Consider the following 17,127-nt stretch of genomic DNA (forward strand, 5'->3'; position numbering starts at 1 on the left):
CTCATCACGCATCGCTCCGATGCCGACGTCCGCAGCCTCTCATTAGCGTCGACAATCAGCAGCCGGCTGAGAGACGAGACAAATTGATTTCACAAACCAGTCAGCTTGACAGAAACTCATTTACACTAGAAAGATACATGATACGTTTATTCGGAATTATGCATAGCATATGTGGGAAAACGCACACATTCTCGCTCGCTCCCGTGCATTTATGCTGATGAGAATGAAAATGTAAAAAAAAAAAAAACACCCACTAGACCTCATTTCAGTCTCCATCAAAGGATTAACTCTTGACTTTTTTTTTTTGGCCACTTTTTCCAGGAAAAGTTTCTGGCGGAGTATTTCAGTGCCATGAAAGTTGAAAATGTAGTGTTAGTGGTACTGATTGGTTTCATACTGGTTTTGTTTCATTGTCTTTAGCTTGCTTGATATGACTCTCTGATGGCTTTTTGTGAACATTAGGACTATGATTTGGATGTTATGTGACCTGTGTGATGCATTGGAGTCAGGCAATGTCTGTTTGTGATGTTTGACAAGAAGGAGCACTGAGTCAAGATGTATACCGCTAAATTAGCTTCTCATGCTAGCCACTACAGAGCAAGCTGCCAACCGGTTGGCTGCCATATATGACTTGTAAGTACTTTTGTCCAGCAGTTGGAGATGGAAGGCCACTTGACCTGTGGATAACCGAGCACAAGTTACTTCTGTTTGTTTGCCATTGTTATCACTTTAATTTTGGATGGTTTCTACCACCTATTTTTTTTCCATTACCTTTGGCTTAACTGGATTCTTAATCAGCAGCTTTTCTGAAGAAAGACCGTTATTTCGATCTTGTGTGATCGGTATGATTTTGTTTCCATAAACCGAGGTGCCATCAGTGTTCCCTGAATGGTCATCGCCGCCGAACGATTTTTGAGCTTGGTTATTTTCAACCAAGCTTTGTATTGGAAGTTGTAGCATATGAGGAAATGATAGCCATGAGTAATGATCGCTGTGAAAAACTTAACAGGCTCTGGTCACACGTTTTTATGTCTTAAAAAAACTTCTAAAGACAACTGCGGTTGCTGACAAATGCTTTCTTTTTAGGATTGGAATGTATAACTCCACAAGACATTTTGTGATAAGTTGAACCAGCGTGACTGACGAATGAATTGCGGTCTCACTTTTAACATCTCAGAAGACTCACCAGGGGGAACTCATGGGAGACCCTACCATCAGGTGGCAGCTTAGCACCAAATCCCAAAGCAGGGAACATCTTATCACTGTCATAGTCCTGGATGATCTCGCCCACAGCCTTCAGGGCCATGGCGTAGGCGTTCATCTGGTACGGGTTCATGTAGTGGAGCGAAGTCGACTGAGACGGATTGCCTGTCAAGTCCAGAGAATAGTCATTGATGCGAGCCCTCAAAAGCAAAAAGCTGCATCCGGCATGTGCGGAGCGGAACCGGGTGTGCACGATGTGATTAACAGAAAGGTTTCTACTTATTACAGTTGGCTAATATGACAGCTGCTGCACCAGAAAGATTACAAATACAAGCGTTTTCTCTGCCCGTACCGTATGCATATCTATGGATGATATCTAGACAATGTACATTGTAGGGATGTCACAAGATCGGCAATATTGTGATATTGCGATATTTAAATTGCCGCGATATTATTATCGTCGTCATGTGGCGATATTAATAGCAGCCAATCTGTTTAAAAGGTCAAGTTGTTTTCCATTTGTGCAGTTGCAGAACCCTCTGGTGGTTAGTTTATTAGTGCAGTTTAATTTAATGCATGTTTTATGAAGGGAACCATAACACATTTGAGTTCCTCCACAAATTGACCCGATTCACAATGTGTGCGTACGTTAGCAAGTAAGTGCCTCAATATTAGGTGTTTGGTCATTGTATGTCATGTATATACAATGAGGTTATTGTTAACGCTACTATTTGGACTGTATGTATGCGTAATTAGGACCACAGCTAATTAGCATTATGTAGAGACATTTACATGCAGCTGCTCATGTTTATTTTATTTGTATTTCGTGTTCTACAGAAACCATACACACACCCACACAAGCAAATGAAAGTGAAATGAAACAGATTATTGCTCACATGAGCAAAACCTCAGTGTATGTTCTACCCAATAAAAGTATTTTTTATTTTTTTTTTACAATATTGTGAGCTTTTTATATATCGGCAACCTCCCCGCAATATCGTGATAATTATCGTATCGTGGGTTCATATCCTGATATTATCGTATTGTGACATTTGGATATCGTGACATCCCTAATACAATGTAGTTTATATCGAGAGTAGTTTTATACATATGGTGATTGTATATTCCGCCAGGTGACTGTATAGTCCAGGATGTTCTATAGCACAGGTGTCAAACTCAAGGCCCGGGGGCCAGATCCGGCCCGCGACATCATTTTATATGGCCCGCGAAGGCAAATCATGTGTGTTGACTCGACGTTTCTTTGAAACTCTCTTCATTGTTAACATATACTCTATATATGTTAACAAATATTTCAGGCATTTGTTACCAATCCTTCCTTTAAAATACCTAGAAAAATAGTTGAACAAACTATTAACTGGCTTCTGATTTCAAAACCAGCTATCCATCAATTTGTTGCGTTTAAGGCGATCATACATTTACATCGGTTCACAGTCATAACGGCCCTCCGAGTGATATCAGAACTATGATGTGGCCCGCGACAAAAATGAGTTTGACACCCCTGTTATAGTCTCAGTGAAAAATAATTCTACTGAAAGATTGCATTTTTGGTATCCGTTTATTAATTTTTAAATATTTAATCTAAGTTAATCAGTAATTTTTTTTTTTTTTTAAATAAAATATATTGTCGCCGTCATGTGAAAAACACGTATCTCCATTTTTTTTTCTATTTTCTTACTTCTACATGAATCATGTTTCCGCGTTAAAGAACATTGCATTAAAGTGAAAATGAAAAAAGTTTCCAAAATTGGAGATAAGTGTTTTTCACAGGACAGCGACGATATACAGCTCTGGAAAAAAAACATCTAGAGACAACTGCAGACTTACCTATTTCTCAAAATTAGCAATTTTTTGGAACAGTAGTACCTTGTTTGTCACAGTGCTTACTTTCCAGAAGCCCCCATGATAAACAGAAATCCACAAAGTAGTGACTATATATATATATTTATATATATATATATATATATATATATATATATATATATATATATATATATATATATATATATATATATATATATACACACACATATGTATATACACACTAACCTACATCTACATAAAAAGTATGAGGAACACTCATTTTAGCCTGTACATAGTACAGAGGAAAAAATACTCTAAGTAAGTTACCTCAAGTTAGCCAGTCTGTGCATTGAGTCCCTGGGCGTCAGTTGTAGCCATTGCAGCTAGTGTATGAATGTGCTTGTTACGTGTTACGTGAATATGCTTGTTAAAAATTAATTGAAAATGCACCAGCGGCTGTGTCTATTATTAACTAGCGGTGGTAGGCTATATTGAATTAGTTAGCAATGTTTATATTATCGTAGACGCGCAGTTGTGCAAACCACTTCTGCTTTGCAGAAGCCATGTTGCAGTTCATGTTTTATTCATGTGAAATGATCCCAAACTTTGGACATTCTCTGTCTTTTATGCACTCTTTCCCCCGTGGCTTGCATTTATTGCTACGTGATTCTGCAGAAACATTTGTGTGGGAAAATCATCACAGAAGAATACAGTGTTTAGTGAAGAATCCGAATATAAAATGATATTTGTATGATTTAAAAATCCATCACAAAATGTGACTGCGATATGATGAGGGGAAACTATACTGCATATGTTTGGGTAAAATTAACATTTTTGTTCTATTCTAGAATCTACTCACATCATAACTCCTGGATTTCAAATTCAAATATTGTCAGCTAGAGCTTTAGTTGCAGAAAATGAAAAATGGTCAAAACATTTAAAAAAAGGTGCAAAAGGTGAAGTGTTTTCGTTTATCAAACAATTGGACAGACCTGAAGCCATCAGTATTTGACCACTTAGACTTTGCACTTTTTGTCAGCATTTGCCCATGGCTCGCCAATTGCAAAATTTGCACCTGGCAAGACTTTTTCTGTCTCTGACCGCCGTTGAGTGCCAATTTGAGAAGGGTCAGCTCTAGACAAACCACTCAGCAGCAGAAGGCCATCTACTACTACCAGTGATGAAAAAAAATGAAGCCCAACCGGTAGGCGTTTGCGCAAAGCCAGGGGAAATCTATCTGAAGGGCTGCAATGGATTTCAGCATCAGTGAAAAGCTTGGATCAACCGGTGCTTCTGAGAGTGACAAAGCTTTACTGTACCGACTTCAGATTGTTCAAAGGCCTCGAGAGTGATTTCAACCGCAGTGTGGGCTTTATTTAATTAGCATATCAATACACAGCGTTCATGACAGAAAAAAAAAAAAAACAAGAAGAAAACACAAATGGAAAATCATGACGATTCCAAATCCATTCATGACAAAAACTGCTCTGGTGATAGGAGAGAAAGGAAACACTTACCATTGGATGCAGTGAAATCAATGGCCACTGTGAAGTGAATCTGCGTCCTGAAACACATGAGCAGAAAGCGTTGTCGCTCCTATCAGGCAGGAAGGAACCTTTTAATTTGGATCCATCCATCAAATAACAAGAAACACTCTTCCTACTTCCAGTTAGGACACTTTGATTCTCATCCATCAGTCCGTCTACCCATTCAGCCTCAGCGAAGCAATCCATCCGTGAGCCTGGGCATCCATCATCAATCCAACATGCCTAAATCCACGCGTCCCTTGCTCCAGCCACCCTTCATGAATCCATCATTACATCAGCCTCTGTCCATCATTACGAAATTCAACCATCCTTTGGTCCATTAAAAAGTGAACCATCCATGCTTTCTGGTCAGCGACAGGGCTTTAGGTACTTGGCAGGGAATCATGTTTTCATGACCTGATGCAGACCTTCTTTTTTTTTTTTTTCTTCTTCTTCTTCCATCCAACCATCTGCCCCAAGTGCCCAGAGAATGTCCAGGGAGATGTCAGAGAGGCATGAACCATTTCAGCTCCCATTTTCCCCCCAGGAATAAAGAGCAAGATAGTGTCTATGCATGGCCGCGCTCCTAAATGAGCCTCTTTCCAACCGTTTGCGTATGCTTCTCAGGACATGACCAGTATGCCTTCATGACATTTCTAGGCCAAAAGACACCATTAATGTGGGCTCCCTTCAAAATCCACCTTGAATGTCTTTAAAAAAAAATTTTTTTTTTAAGTATGGCCAATTAGACTTCAGGCATAGCATCCCTGAATATCCAGAACTTCAATACGTAGACACTTTAGGGAATGAGTCGTGATTGAGGAGTCTGGATTAAAGGAGACCCGTCGGAACACTCTTCAGAGTGCAATTACCTAGAAATTGTATGTGCACCCTGAAGAGCTGAGACTGCACTGAAATGCTGGAGAATTAATTAAAATGGATGAAATGCTGAACATGAGACTAAAAAAAAAATGAATTTAAATGACAGAGGTGAATTTGTAAAATTACTCCACAAATGTAGTCATTGAAAATGTGAAATATTGAAAAACAGAGATGGGCATTCCGTCCCAGGGACGGAACGGTCCGTCTGTCCATCCCGGATGGAAGCCCATTTTGGACGACAGAATGTAAGGACAGAACTGCTTTAAAAGGACGTGGACGGACAAGGTCGGAGGATGATCATTTTTATGAAGGACGGACAGACGAGGACGGTACGGATCCCAGGTCGCGGACGGACCGGCAAAAAAGGGTCAAGTGCCCATCTATGTTGAAAAATATGTGTGTGTGTGTGTGTTTTTGGCGGAGGATTGGTGGTGGTGGTGGGGGGTTAATTTGATGAAAGTATGTCGTGAATGAGGCGAACATTTTAAAGTTGGAATGGTTTGAATCGGTCAAGGGAACCGCAAAAAGATTAATATGTAAAATGTCTTCATTAAGTTTGGAATATTGACGTGTAAAATGGGGAATAATGAAAAATTGTGGAGTTTCGATTATGTGAAAAATAGTTCCTGAGCTGTCACTGAATGAGAAACAGTTTGAATGGCAAAGATGAGGAACTTCTTTGCTAAATGTCTCATTAAGTTGAATGTTGTTTTATGGGGAAAACGTGGATCTGTTGGGGTTTTTTTATGGGAAAAATACAAACCGGGACGTCTTGAATTTTGTGAATATTTGGAAATTTGAATGGTTTAAATCCCCTGAGAAATGTGGAAGGCGTGTAAAGACAAAAAAATGGATGGAATAATTAAAAAATTAAGGATTTGGGTGTAGAGTAACACATTGGGTTTTCGGAGAAGTGGGAATTCTGAAGAGCTGACGCAGAATAGAATCCCGTAGAATCAAGTGAAATGTGGGAGAGGGGTGTGGGGGAACAATTAATCAGAATTATAATACTAATAAAATGAGTAATGCAAAAAGGCTAACAATATTAACCTAACTATACTAACACGTTACCCTGAGCAGCGAAAGCACTCGGACCGATTCATAAGGATTTTGCACCTTGGCCTGCAGTCAGTTACTATTTCTTATGAGAAGTAATAAAGTAGTGTCAATAGTTAGTTACTACGCTGACATGTTGCAAAATTGCAAAAGCAATTGCTGTTGCAAAGGCAACCATCATTTGATGATCAAGTGATCCACTATTTTGATTTTGTTTTTTTTTGTTGTTTACTTCATGTCTTTCATGTTGTGTTTATATGTTCAATCAATCAATCAATCCATCAATCAATTAACCAGAGTATGGAGAGCAAATACAGGTATGTTCTGAATGAGCCGACGTTGAATTATGCGGGGAAAAAACAAAAACGAAATTCTTAATTCAAAAACGAATAAACTAAATGGCAGACTGAATGAGCTGAACGTTTAACACTGGAATGAGTTGGTTCGTTTGAGAAATGTGGAAAGAAGGAGGAGAGGAATGTATGTAAAATGGCTCCATGGAATCAGGAACTGTTTCAATGAAAATGTGTGATTCTGAGAGAGGAATTCGGAATTTGTGAAAAATACAGTTGAACATTTGGGTAAATGGTTTGTACGAAATGCGGAATTCCAGGAAACGTCTTGGAAGAACAAAAATGTGGTGGAAGAATCATGTAAAAAAAAAAAAATCTCTTCTGCCTTTTTTTTTTTTTTAAAGACAGAATTGTGCCGAATTATTGGCATTTCTTAATAGCAGAGCAGCGACACTTAGCATGGCGATTACTGCCAATGCAACCCGACCCCAAGGATCGAATTGATCTTTTCTTATTTATTCATTGGAGGAAGTAAAGGTACAGACACCGATGTATCCTAGTTCTTGTTAGTCATGTTGTGTTTATGGGGTACAGACGACAGATTTGGGTTTTACAAAGACAATGGAGGTGAATGATAAATGATGAAAGCCCTAATGAATTCCCATCCTTTGCTATTCATTTTATACAATAGTAAGGTGTATTGGCAGCACGGCGGAAAAGTGGTTAGCCCATCTGCCCCGAGATTGACTACGTGTTCGCTGACATTGACTGGCGACTGTGTGTCTAAATGTGCCTCTTACTCAAAGTCAGCTGGGATAGGCGCCAGTTCACTTGCTACCCTAATGAGGACAAACACGATAGAAAATGGATGGATGGACATTGCTAGCACTCCAACTTCAAGTTGCGACATATTATAATACAGATGATAGATATTCAAACAAATCTCCAGGTAGTTTGTGTTTCCACATTAGTCATGACCAGTGCTTCCACAGCTACCTCTAAAAAAAAAAAACAAAAAAAAAACTTAATTACTCTACTGATTGCTTGACTTTAAAAATAACTCAGCTAAGTTATTCACGACTTGATTTTAAAAGTAAGTAAACCAAGTTAGATTGAATGTGACTTTATTGATTACATTCAACAGATGCCAACAACCCCACTTAACATAAAATTGACAACCAATTTTGCCAATACTTAATTTGGAAGTAGATTTTTAACAGCGATGTTTAAAGTGTATGGGACAGGATTTTTACAAATTTTAATATGTTGTATTAGACAATAAAATATCCATCTTGCACTAAATGGTTTTTCAAATTGGTACACATTAACCGAGTACGTAATGGATTTTAGCGTTAAGCGTTTAGCTGCAGTTCCCCTGTCTTATGTGTTCTGTAGTGTATAGTTGTTTGCCGTGTCTTTATCTTGGAATGTGGTCGCCTCCTGTATTTTGTTAGTTGTTGATTATTAGTTTTGTGATGCGAAACCAATAACTGACAAAATATGAGATTCCTACACAAGTGTCTAATGTCACTCACTGCCGCACTCATGAGGCAGTTAATGGCACTACTGCTAGATAATAAATACATAAATAAATAAATATATATAAATTATATAAATAATAAATGTCTGAGTTGATTGCCCTCAGTGTTGACCGTTATACAGTAACGAATTGCGATTGCACAAAATAACTGTAGTCAGATGACTAAAATGAGAAACGTAACATGTTAGAGTAGTCGTTACTGTAAAAAAAAAAAAAAAGGATATACTGTATGACAGTAACACATTACTTTGTAACGCGTTACCGGCATCACTGCTCATGACTCAAAAGTGATCGATTTTCTTCAAAATAGCGTGAAGAAAAAGGGTGACGAATGAAGGCTCAGGCCCTCCGGGGATCAGCGTGTCCACACATGCACACACAAACAAACACACGGCTTGGCTTTCGCTACCGGCTTTCCTAATTTCCCTTCCGAGGTGCGTTGGGGATTAGTTGAGGAGCTGAGCCCACAAATGATTCCACGATGGGAAAATCAATGCGGAACGATGTTGACTGATGCTGCTGGATCGTCGGGCTTTCGGCTCTTATTGCAAACGACTAATGGCCAGGCTGGGATTACTATTTTTATCACTGCCTCCCAAGCTAGTCGTCCATAAACGTCGTGAAGAATCTTCCTTGACTGATGTTGTGCGCCGCAGACAAATAAATGTGCCATCGTCATTTCCTGCCATCTGATCATAAGTCCATGCATCAAATTGTTTCTCCCTGCAAATTACACTGTTTGGCTTCCTATCACATTTTTTTATAGTTGTTCTCAGCCAGCCAAAGGAAAGTCTGGGCAGTCACTAGCTGCTAACAATATGGCGTCCGCGCATGTCACTGCCCAGACTTTCCAATATAGTTTGAGTAAAACAAACATGGTTTGCGATTCACTTTTAATGGTTCCAAAAACCGCTCTCCGTACTGTCAATTTCTCAGACAACTATCAGCGAGTTAAACTGTGAAGTTAAGGTAGTTTACCGCTCTTTGTAGGTTTTATAGTGATGGATGAATTTTGATTTCGCAATTGTTGTGTCTCTTATGTTTGAGTTGCAAAGCTGCCGTTTTATTTTTCCAGATTCTGTCAAAAGAAAAAATATATACTGTATGCTTGAATCCACATTTAACAATCTTTGGAGCTCCCTCCATGACTTATTTTTCATGAAGTAGGTTGCCAGGTTTGCCAAAAATTAGCTTTCTTGTTAAGGAAGTATGTTGGCAGAAAGTAGTACCCGCATATAGGCCGGTCCGCCTCAAAACGGGCGTCCATCAGTGACGAATAGACGGACCGGTCCATCACATAGACGGAATGCCCAGCTCTGCTTATCAATAAGAGTCTGAATTTTCCCCTCCATCCCCGGTGTTCTGACTTCTGGCCCCATCCCACACCTCTCATCCTCTCTCACAGATTCTCTGCCACCCTTAAAGTTTTTGTTACAACGGAACACTGATTTCAAGAGTGTGGGATGATTATAACTAGCTCTATGAAAAAAGTCTCAAAACTCGTTGAAAGCACCTCGTATATATAGGTGGACATTCCGTCTGACTGACGGACCTGTCCGTCACTGACGGACGCATATCTTGCTGACGTTAGCTGATGGACGGGAAATTTGAAAAAAAAGACGTACTGAGCACAGATGGAAGTGGATTTTCGGCCTTCTGTGTAATCATCACCAACCTGGTGAAGTCCCAACGGACCTCACAGTCCGTCATTGACAGACGCCCGTTTTCCTGACGAGAGACGGAAACACCACCCGCCTGTCTCACGCGTGTTGTGATGAAGGCACGCTTCCTTGAGGTGACTGCATTGGCTGTATATGTACAGCAGGTGCCGGTATGCACCTAAGAGAGAATCATGAGTTTGTCATGCTGAGAGGAACAACTAATTAATGAATTAACTTTGAATACGGAGACCGTTTTACAGAGAAGTTCTTGTGAGTTACATTTTACATTTTTATTTTCATTTTTGGAAAGAGTGGGGGTTAGGAGTTTGTGAAAAAAATATTTTGCAGGCCCACACTCCATTTCAGTAGGTGGCAGTAATGCACCAAAGGTTGTTTGCCAACCACTAAAAGACAGCAGAAGTGAAAGAAATAACGTTCATTTATTGTCATGGCAACTTTATTTAGGTTTGCAGAAGGGCTAGGAAGCATTTAATCCACCAGGATTGTACCTTTGGCAACAATGTGATTCTGGTTAAGGTAAGCAAAACTTTAAAGAGAGACAGAGAGCGAGAGAGAGAGAAAACCCACCATATGATGTACTGTAGATACAGTGTTGTCACTGCACTCCATTTACCATTTTCATTGAAATGACATTTTTCTTCTGTTGGACTATGGTGTTATTGAATAGCCCCCAACACACACTCGCACGAAAAAGCGGAAGATGCGGATCGATGAATATGGGGCACATGTCATTGCATCTGTGGGACCGCGAGGTACACAACACGGTTTTAATTAATTTTTTTCCCTTACTTGGCCGCGTGTCAGGAGGGCGGCACCTGCGTCTGACGTGATACAGGTTAAGTCCGTTCTCTACGTCGTTTGCCTGACTCGGACCGACTGGGACCACGTGGGTCGACGGGAAATAGGCGGTGCCCAGCTCTGTAATTTTTCATGATTTAGCGGTGGACAGCAGTTCTGTACGCCAATAGAATAGCTCCGCCAATCTATTGAGCAGCAACAATCTTCACACGTAGAATAAAAAAAGAGAGCAATCTGTACTAAGCTACATTACAATATTCACCAATTACCAACAGTAGGTCCCTACTACAGGTTTCATTATCCATTTTGCAAAGAATAATTTGTAGTCAGCAAGTGTTGTCGTTACGAGCTGTGACTGAACTAACGATTTAGACGGAGCGTTCGAAAACGTTAGTATTTACCAAGGCAAGCTAAAGTAACAAATAAAACTGTGAAATACAAAAGAGCAAAAACAGAGGAACAAAAAGTTCTACCAAACAGGTAGGAAAAAGTATAACACTAAAAGTCTAACCAAAACAGGTATAAATAGTAATTTACAAAATACCAAAATAACAGAATGAACTTAAAGCACTACAAAAAGCAAGCGGACTAATTACTGTAAAAAGTACAAACAAAGAGTGACTAAAAGTAAATCAAGGATTATTACTAGAAAAAGCTAAATGTATTATCAAGAACAAGGAAAACAGAATGTACACAGAGGTCGGAAGAATGATCCAGCAACATGCTGGTGTGCTGGGAAGCCTTCAAAGTAAGAGTTAATTGCAATTGCCCCCAGGTGTGCGCCACTGCTCCCTGCACAGCCTAGGGGCAACCAACAGAATGCAAGGAAAACTCAAGAGAGAGAGAGAGAGAGAGAGAGAGAGAGAGAGAGAGAGAGAGAGAGCGAGAGAGAAAGAGAGAGAGAGAGAGAGACCCACAAAACATCACTAATACGGAATATGACAGTTGTCATCTGAGTTTACCTTAAAGCGGAAGTCAACCCAAGCATAATTTTTTCAAGATCATGTTCCCAGCAGGCCCACCAGTTGAAACACAGCTTTCTGATTAATTTAGCGTTTGTGGAATATAAGTTAAGTAGCAAAATGCACTTGTTTTTAGCCATCTCCGGGGGCGGCCATTTTGTCTTCTGTCGACTGAAAATGACATCACAACTGCTTACAACGGCCAATCACAGCTGACCCGTTCTCTGAATTTGAGCCGTGATTGGTCGTTGTGAGCAGTTGTGATGTCATTTTCAGTTGACAGAAGACAAAATGGCCGCCCCCAGAGATGGCTAAAAACGAGTGCATTAACACTTATTCCACAAACGCAATATTTATCAGAATGCCCTGCTTCAACTAGTGGGCTTGCATAAAACATATTCTTGGAAAAAAAATATGTTTGCGTTGACTTCCGCTTTAAAGTTTCTTCACACAGTTGAAATGGTTCCTATGTCTGGTAAAGTCCTATTTTTTAGCTTTTTTTTTTTTTTTTTAATGAGAGTGCGAGTGCAGATGTACAGTAATGGCACTGATGTCAACCGCGGCGTTATTGCGTCAGTAGTCAACGTCCACACTTCACCTGCTGAAAGTATACAATTGTTTGTATGTTCACAGACTGTTTGCCACAGACGCAATCTCGATTGGCCCACTTTTGGCCGATGCATGTTTGCCAGTCCCGCTGGGGCAAACCCTTTTGTTTTTAATGAGCGTTGAAGAGACTTTTAGATTGCAGGGTTAAGGTTTAATTTCACGACGGGGGTATTGTGTGAAGGCCTCGGAGACAGCGGCAGTTATTAAAGGTTGCACACTTTCCCTAATTGGTTTGTGTTCCGCAGAAATATAAGAGAAGTAATTACGCAAAGTGCTGAGGGTTGAACGAAGCGAGACCTCAGTTACATCTGGCTGCGGACAAATGTGAAGGTCTGTTGTTTACTTTTCCATGGAGACACCACTTCATGTTTTCCATCATGGGGAAGCGCTTCCTACTTGGGCTATCAGCGCATATGGTCATGGAGAGAATTGTTGGTACCCCTCTATTGAAGAAAGAAAAATCTGCAGGGGTGACAGAAATAACTTGAATATGTCAAAAGTATTATTGCGGTTCGTCTGAGACAGAAAGCGTCTTGGGGGAGGATTTTGAAGGGTTATTGAGGTCGAGAAACGTCCCTCCCGTGGACATTATGCGCCTGACCAGAGAGCCCTCCATCTTTGATGCTTTGATGATGGAAGATGACCCAGAAGTACATGAATGCGTATTAAAAAAAAAAAAGGCGTCCCCTCGCAAAAATCTGGGTTGTATCACAATCAGTGATTTTTTTTTTTTCTTCCATGTCACGTTGAGGGCTCCGTACCCACTGCTCGAAGACGGCTGGGATCGCCTCCAGCAATCCCGCGACCTTAGCGAGGGAGGATAAGCGGCTCAGAAAATGGATGGGTGAATATCAGGTAGGGTATTGACTTTGTTTTATTTACCTGCGCGTTTGTCAGACACAGAGCTTCCTTGATAGGCTACGTTGAGTCATGTCACAGTTTTTGCTCAGGAGAACTCGGCCCCCCCCCCCCCCCCACACACATGAAGATTTTTGTTGGTAAATATTGAATGTGTTCATTATTTAAATAGGAGTGTTTACCCAAACATTTGCATGTTTCTAACTTTAAAGCCGGGAGAGCGTATACGTCGTTTTCTTTTATTAATCCAATTCTCGGTCTCCCAGCCAGTAAAATGCATCGGAATATGTCGGTATGGGATGTCGGTAATGTCCGCGCTGGTGGAGCCAGTCGAACGTGATATATGGTTAAGATATACAGTATGTTTGTAGACAATGACGATATTGACGGCTTTGTAACAGAATACAGGATGGTATTTACCACTCGATTTTTTTAAAATCAAAAATAGTGCTTCTCTTGCACTGATACAATTTTTTTTATTTTTACATCTTCCATTGAAACAGTAACGATTAATAAATTCGGGCCAGTTTGAAAGCCACATGTCTAAGCTTTCAATTTCTTTTGGAATTATGTTTCTATCTGCTACAGGGGCTGATATAATGATTATTTCTAGGTGTTGAATTTCCCGGAAAACTTTTCGAGGGTGATTCCAAAGACGATCTTACGTTTGAGAGAGATGTTTCGCCAGGTGCTTTTGGCCTTAATGGGTGAATGTAAATAAGCTTCACGTCGCTCTATGTCATTAAAATCGATGTGAAACATCTCTACTTACAGTATGCCAACTTCAACCGCCCGCTGCAAATATTAGAACAATCGGCGCCAATACATTGAATTCTAATGAACATACTTGCCATTGGCGCTCAACTACATCTTAGTCACAAAAACCCTTACTGTCCATGAAATGTAAAACATTGCGGTGATCCTTCTAATAGTTTCTGAGGCGAACTAATCCAAAAGTGTTGTGTTTCCCACACACATAAAACAATCCGTGATGTTATTGTGGCCCTTGGCACCCGGCCGGCGAGCTCTTCTCTGGTGGTTTGTCGCAATACAAGCACATTAATTAGCACAAAGTTCAACGCGAGTGTTGCGACGCGCTCTTTGTCCACAAAATGAAAAGGAGCACGTGTACAACATTGAGGTGGTCTTTTCAAACAACTTTCAGACTAATTTGTCTGTGTTCCTCATTCCTGGGTAGGCGCTGAAAGCTGTCACAACAACACTTTCTTCCCGTCCGATTCAATACGTTGCTCTTGTATAGACAGATTCAACTTCTTCTACTTGTTAGTACAACCGACAACAGCGCAACAAGTTCCCAAGCCGTGCAAGACATTTTTCAACGCAATGGGGACTTATGATTGCTTAGAATATAATTAAAAAAAAAAAATTTCACATAAACCGGTCCGTGAAATGAAACCCACTGTAACAAATAGCAAAGCTTCGCCGTAAATCCCGCGCATACTCGTTTGTCCATGAGAGCCCATGGGAATAAGGCCGATACTACTATTTTACTAATATTTTACGTTACTATTTTACTTTCGAAAGACAGTAACTTGCAATATGCACTGTTTTTCACGCCCAAACACTCTACTACTAGCTTGAAACAAATGATAGCAGAGGGATTCAGCAGTGGGAATAAAAGTGTGCGTGTGTGAGAGAGAAAGAGAGAAAGCAAGTGAGAGGGAGAGAGAAATAGGACAGATCTGGGACATACCACCCTGGACACCTGACAGCAGACAAGTAAAAGCAGGGCATGAAGAAACACGCGTCCATGTGCAACTGGTTGCCCGGCCTTAATTACAGCTTTGTCCATCTTTTGTCATTGTCACTGACATCGGAGCGGAGCTTTACTGAGTTTAAAGGGACATACCGTGTTATAGAATACAGCGGAACCTCGATTTCATGGGCCAAATGGAGGTGGGGGGGGGGGTGGGGGGTCGAGGCATCCATTAAATTGAGGTACTTTTTTTCTGCATGGCCTAAAAATGACCAGCACTGTATGAAATTATTGTTCAAACTACACCGAAAACAACATCCCGACCGTCCACGAAAAATACACATACAGTATCCCCGATTTGGACTCTTACTTTTTCAACATTTCCCCATGACCCTTGAAAGAACAACAAGTTTGTTTCTACGGGAACCTGTGAGAATGTGATAGAAAGACAGACAGTTCTCAGGACTGGTTCAAGCACACTCTTGAACACCGTTATCATTTTATGACATGTACAGTTTCCCTATTTCAGGAATCCCCAACCACTTTCCGTGATTTAACAAACACTGGTAAATCTTTAAAAAGAAAAAAACCAAAAAAACACATTTTCAATGACTTCATTTTTTTTCATTTTCAAATTTTATGGTGAAAAAAAATGTAGGGTAATCACTATGTAAGGGTTAAGACCCCTGGGAACCGCTTGTAAAAAAAAAGTCCCCTTTAAAAGTGTTTCTTCAAGGAGAAAACAATCTGAAATCAGGAGCAGAAACTATGCATACAAAAGTGCTTCTGCAGCCAAGTGCACTGGAACAGATGTGGCAATGAGTCACAAGTAATGCGTTTGAAATGACTGAATTAAGTCTATTAAAGCCTACATCGTTGATTGTCAACTCTCTTGTCATTATTTGTCACAGTGAAGTCACACCTTTCGCAGCACCGGCTAATTGGCTTGCTGATGCTAGAGTGCATTTGAACTAACCTGAACTAATGAACCCTTCCACACAAGCATCCCATTTTTACCGGGTCTCTAGTGAGACAACATGCGAGAGCTGGATGCAAAATGAACTGTCACTAAAGTATAAAATGAAGTCAACCAATACAATGTCAAATGTTCAAACACAACACATGCATCGAACACGCCACATTGCAAGCATACTGTCAGCTAGCCAGTCAGAAGCTACAGTAGCATAGCATCTTCAATCAGTGCACTGACACACTAAGCAGGGACAATGGCAAGCAAGCGGCCTTATGAGACACTTGCTGAAAGGCCACATCAGGCAGGGGCTCAAAGAGCAGCCCAATAACTGAGCTCAATCATCGGTTCTCCGGCCCCTAGAGCCACCGGAAGGATGAGCGGCAGGACCCGCAGACCGGGAATGACCGAGAAGCACTGGGCAGGGGAGCAAAAGCTAGTGGCAGGTCTACTGTGAGATCACCCAGGGGTCCGAAGTAAAGGCCTTGATACACCAAAACGACATTCACCAACAGTGACAGACGCTTACCATCTGTGGCGCCCGGGAGGCTGTCGGCACGTCACGCTGGCAAAGCACACCGCAACGACAGACAGCGACGCTGACCGTTAAAGTACCTTCTGCGCATACATAAGATGTAATACCCTTCCACACCATCGGCGGCGGTAGTCACCATTTCTCATGGTTAGAAAACTCCAACCGGAAACACGTTGGCCGGCGGCGGATCATAAAAACGTAAACGATGCATTCAGCTCTATTTTTCGCTCACGATGAACTCCCACGCCAAGTAAACTGTCACGTTCTTGACACGGTATCGTGAAATACTTCAATTGTCAACCCTCGCTCTTGTACTTGTAAGAAGATTAAAGCAGCGGAGGCGTGCTCACTGTTTTTCCGCCTTTGTCGCTTCACGTTGGTGCTCCGCGCGCACCTGGCGACGCCGATTCAACAAACGTAAACGCCCCCGAGTCGCTTACACGCGGGTTACGACACTACGACGATGGCCACTACGCTAATCAGACGGCGCTTAAAGACGCAACGACGCTTCGCGACCTCCGACGTCGGTTTGGTGTATCAGGGCCTTAAGGCCTACTAAATGTGATTATTTTTAATGGGCATATATGCAGCTGAAACAGATAGACTTTGATGTAAAATTTGAATATAACATTACAGGAAGTCCTCGAGTTACATTGTACTCAACCTACGATATTT

The 17,127-nt window shown here is 41.0% G+C and overlaps 1 protein-coding gene across 3 annotated transcripts in view; it reads right to left on the reverse strand.

Annotated features, from left to right (window-relative positions):
- Positions 1-17,127, reverse strand: part of cpne5a (copine Va) — a 123,485-nt gene that overhangs the window by 15,340 nt on the left and 91,018 nt on the right. For all 3 annotated transcript variants that reach the window (XM_086034500.1, XM_086034491.1, XM_086034483.1), the window contains 2 exons: positions 4,542-4,588; positions 1,187-1,368 (listed from right to left, as the gene is read on the reverse strand). In XM_086034500.1, coding sequence (XP_085890626.1) covers positions 1,187-1,368; positions 4,542-4,588 — 229 coding nt within the window. The remainder of the gene's footprint in view (positions 1-1,186; positions 1,369-4,541; positions 4,589-17,127) is intronic.

This window comes from Filicampus tigris, chromosome 1 (assembly GCF_054856515.1).
Source record: "Filicampus tigris isolate MCC_2025a chromosome 1, RoL_Ftig_1.0, whole genome shotgun sequence".
Classification (NCBI taxonomy): Eukaryota; Metazoa; Chordata; class Actinopteri; order Syngnathiformes; family Syngnathidae; genus Filicampus; species Filicampus tigris.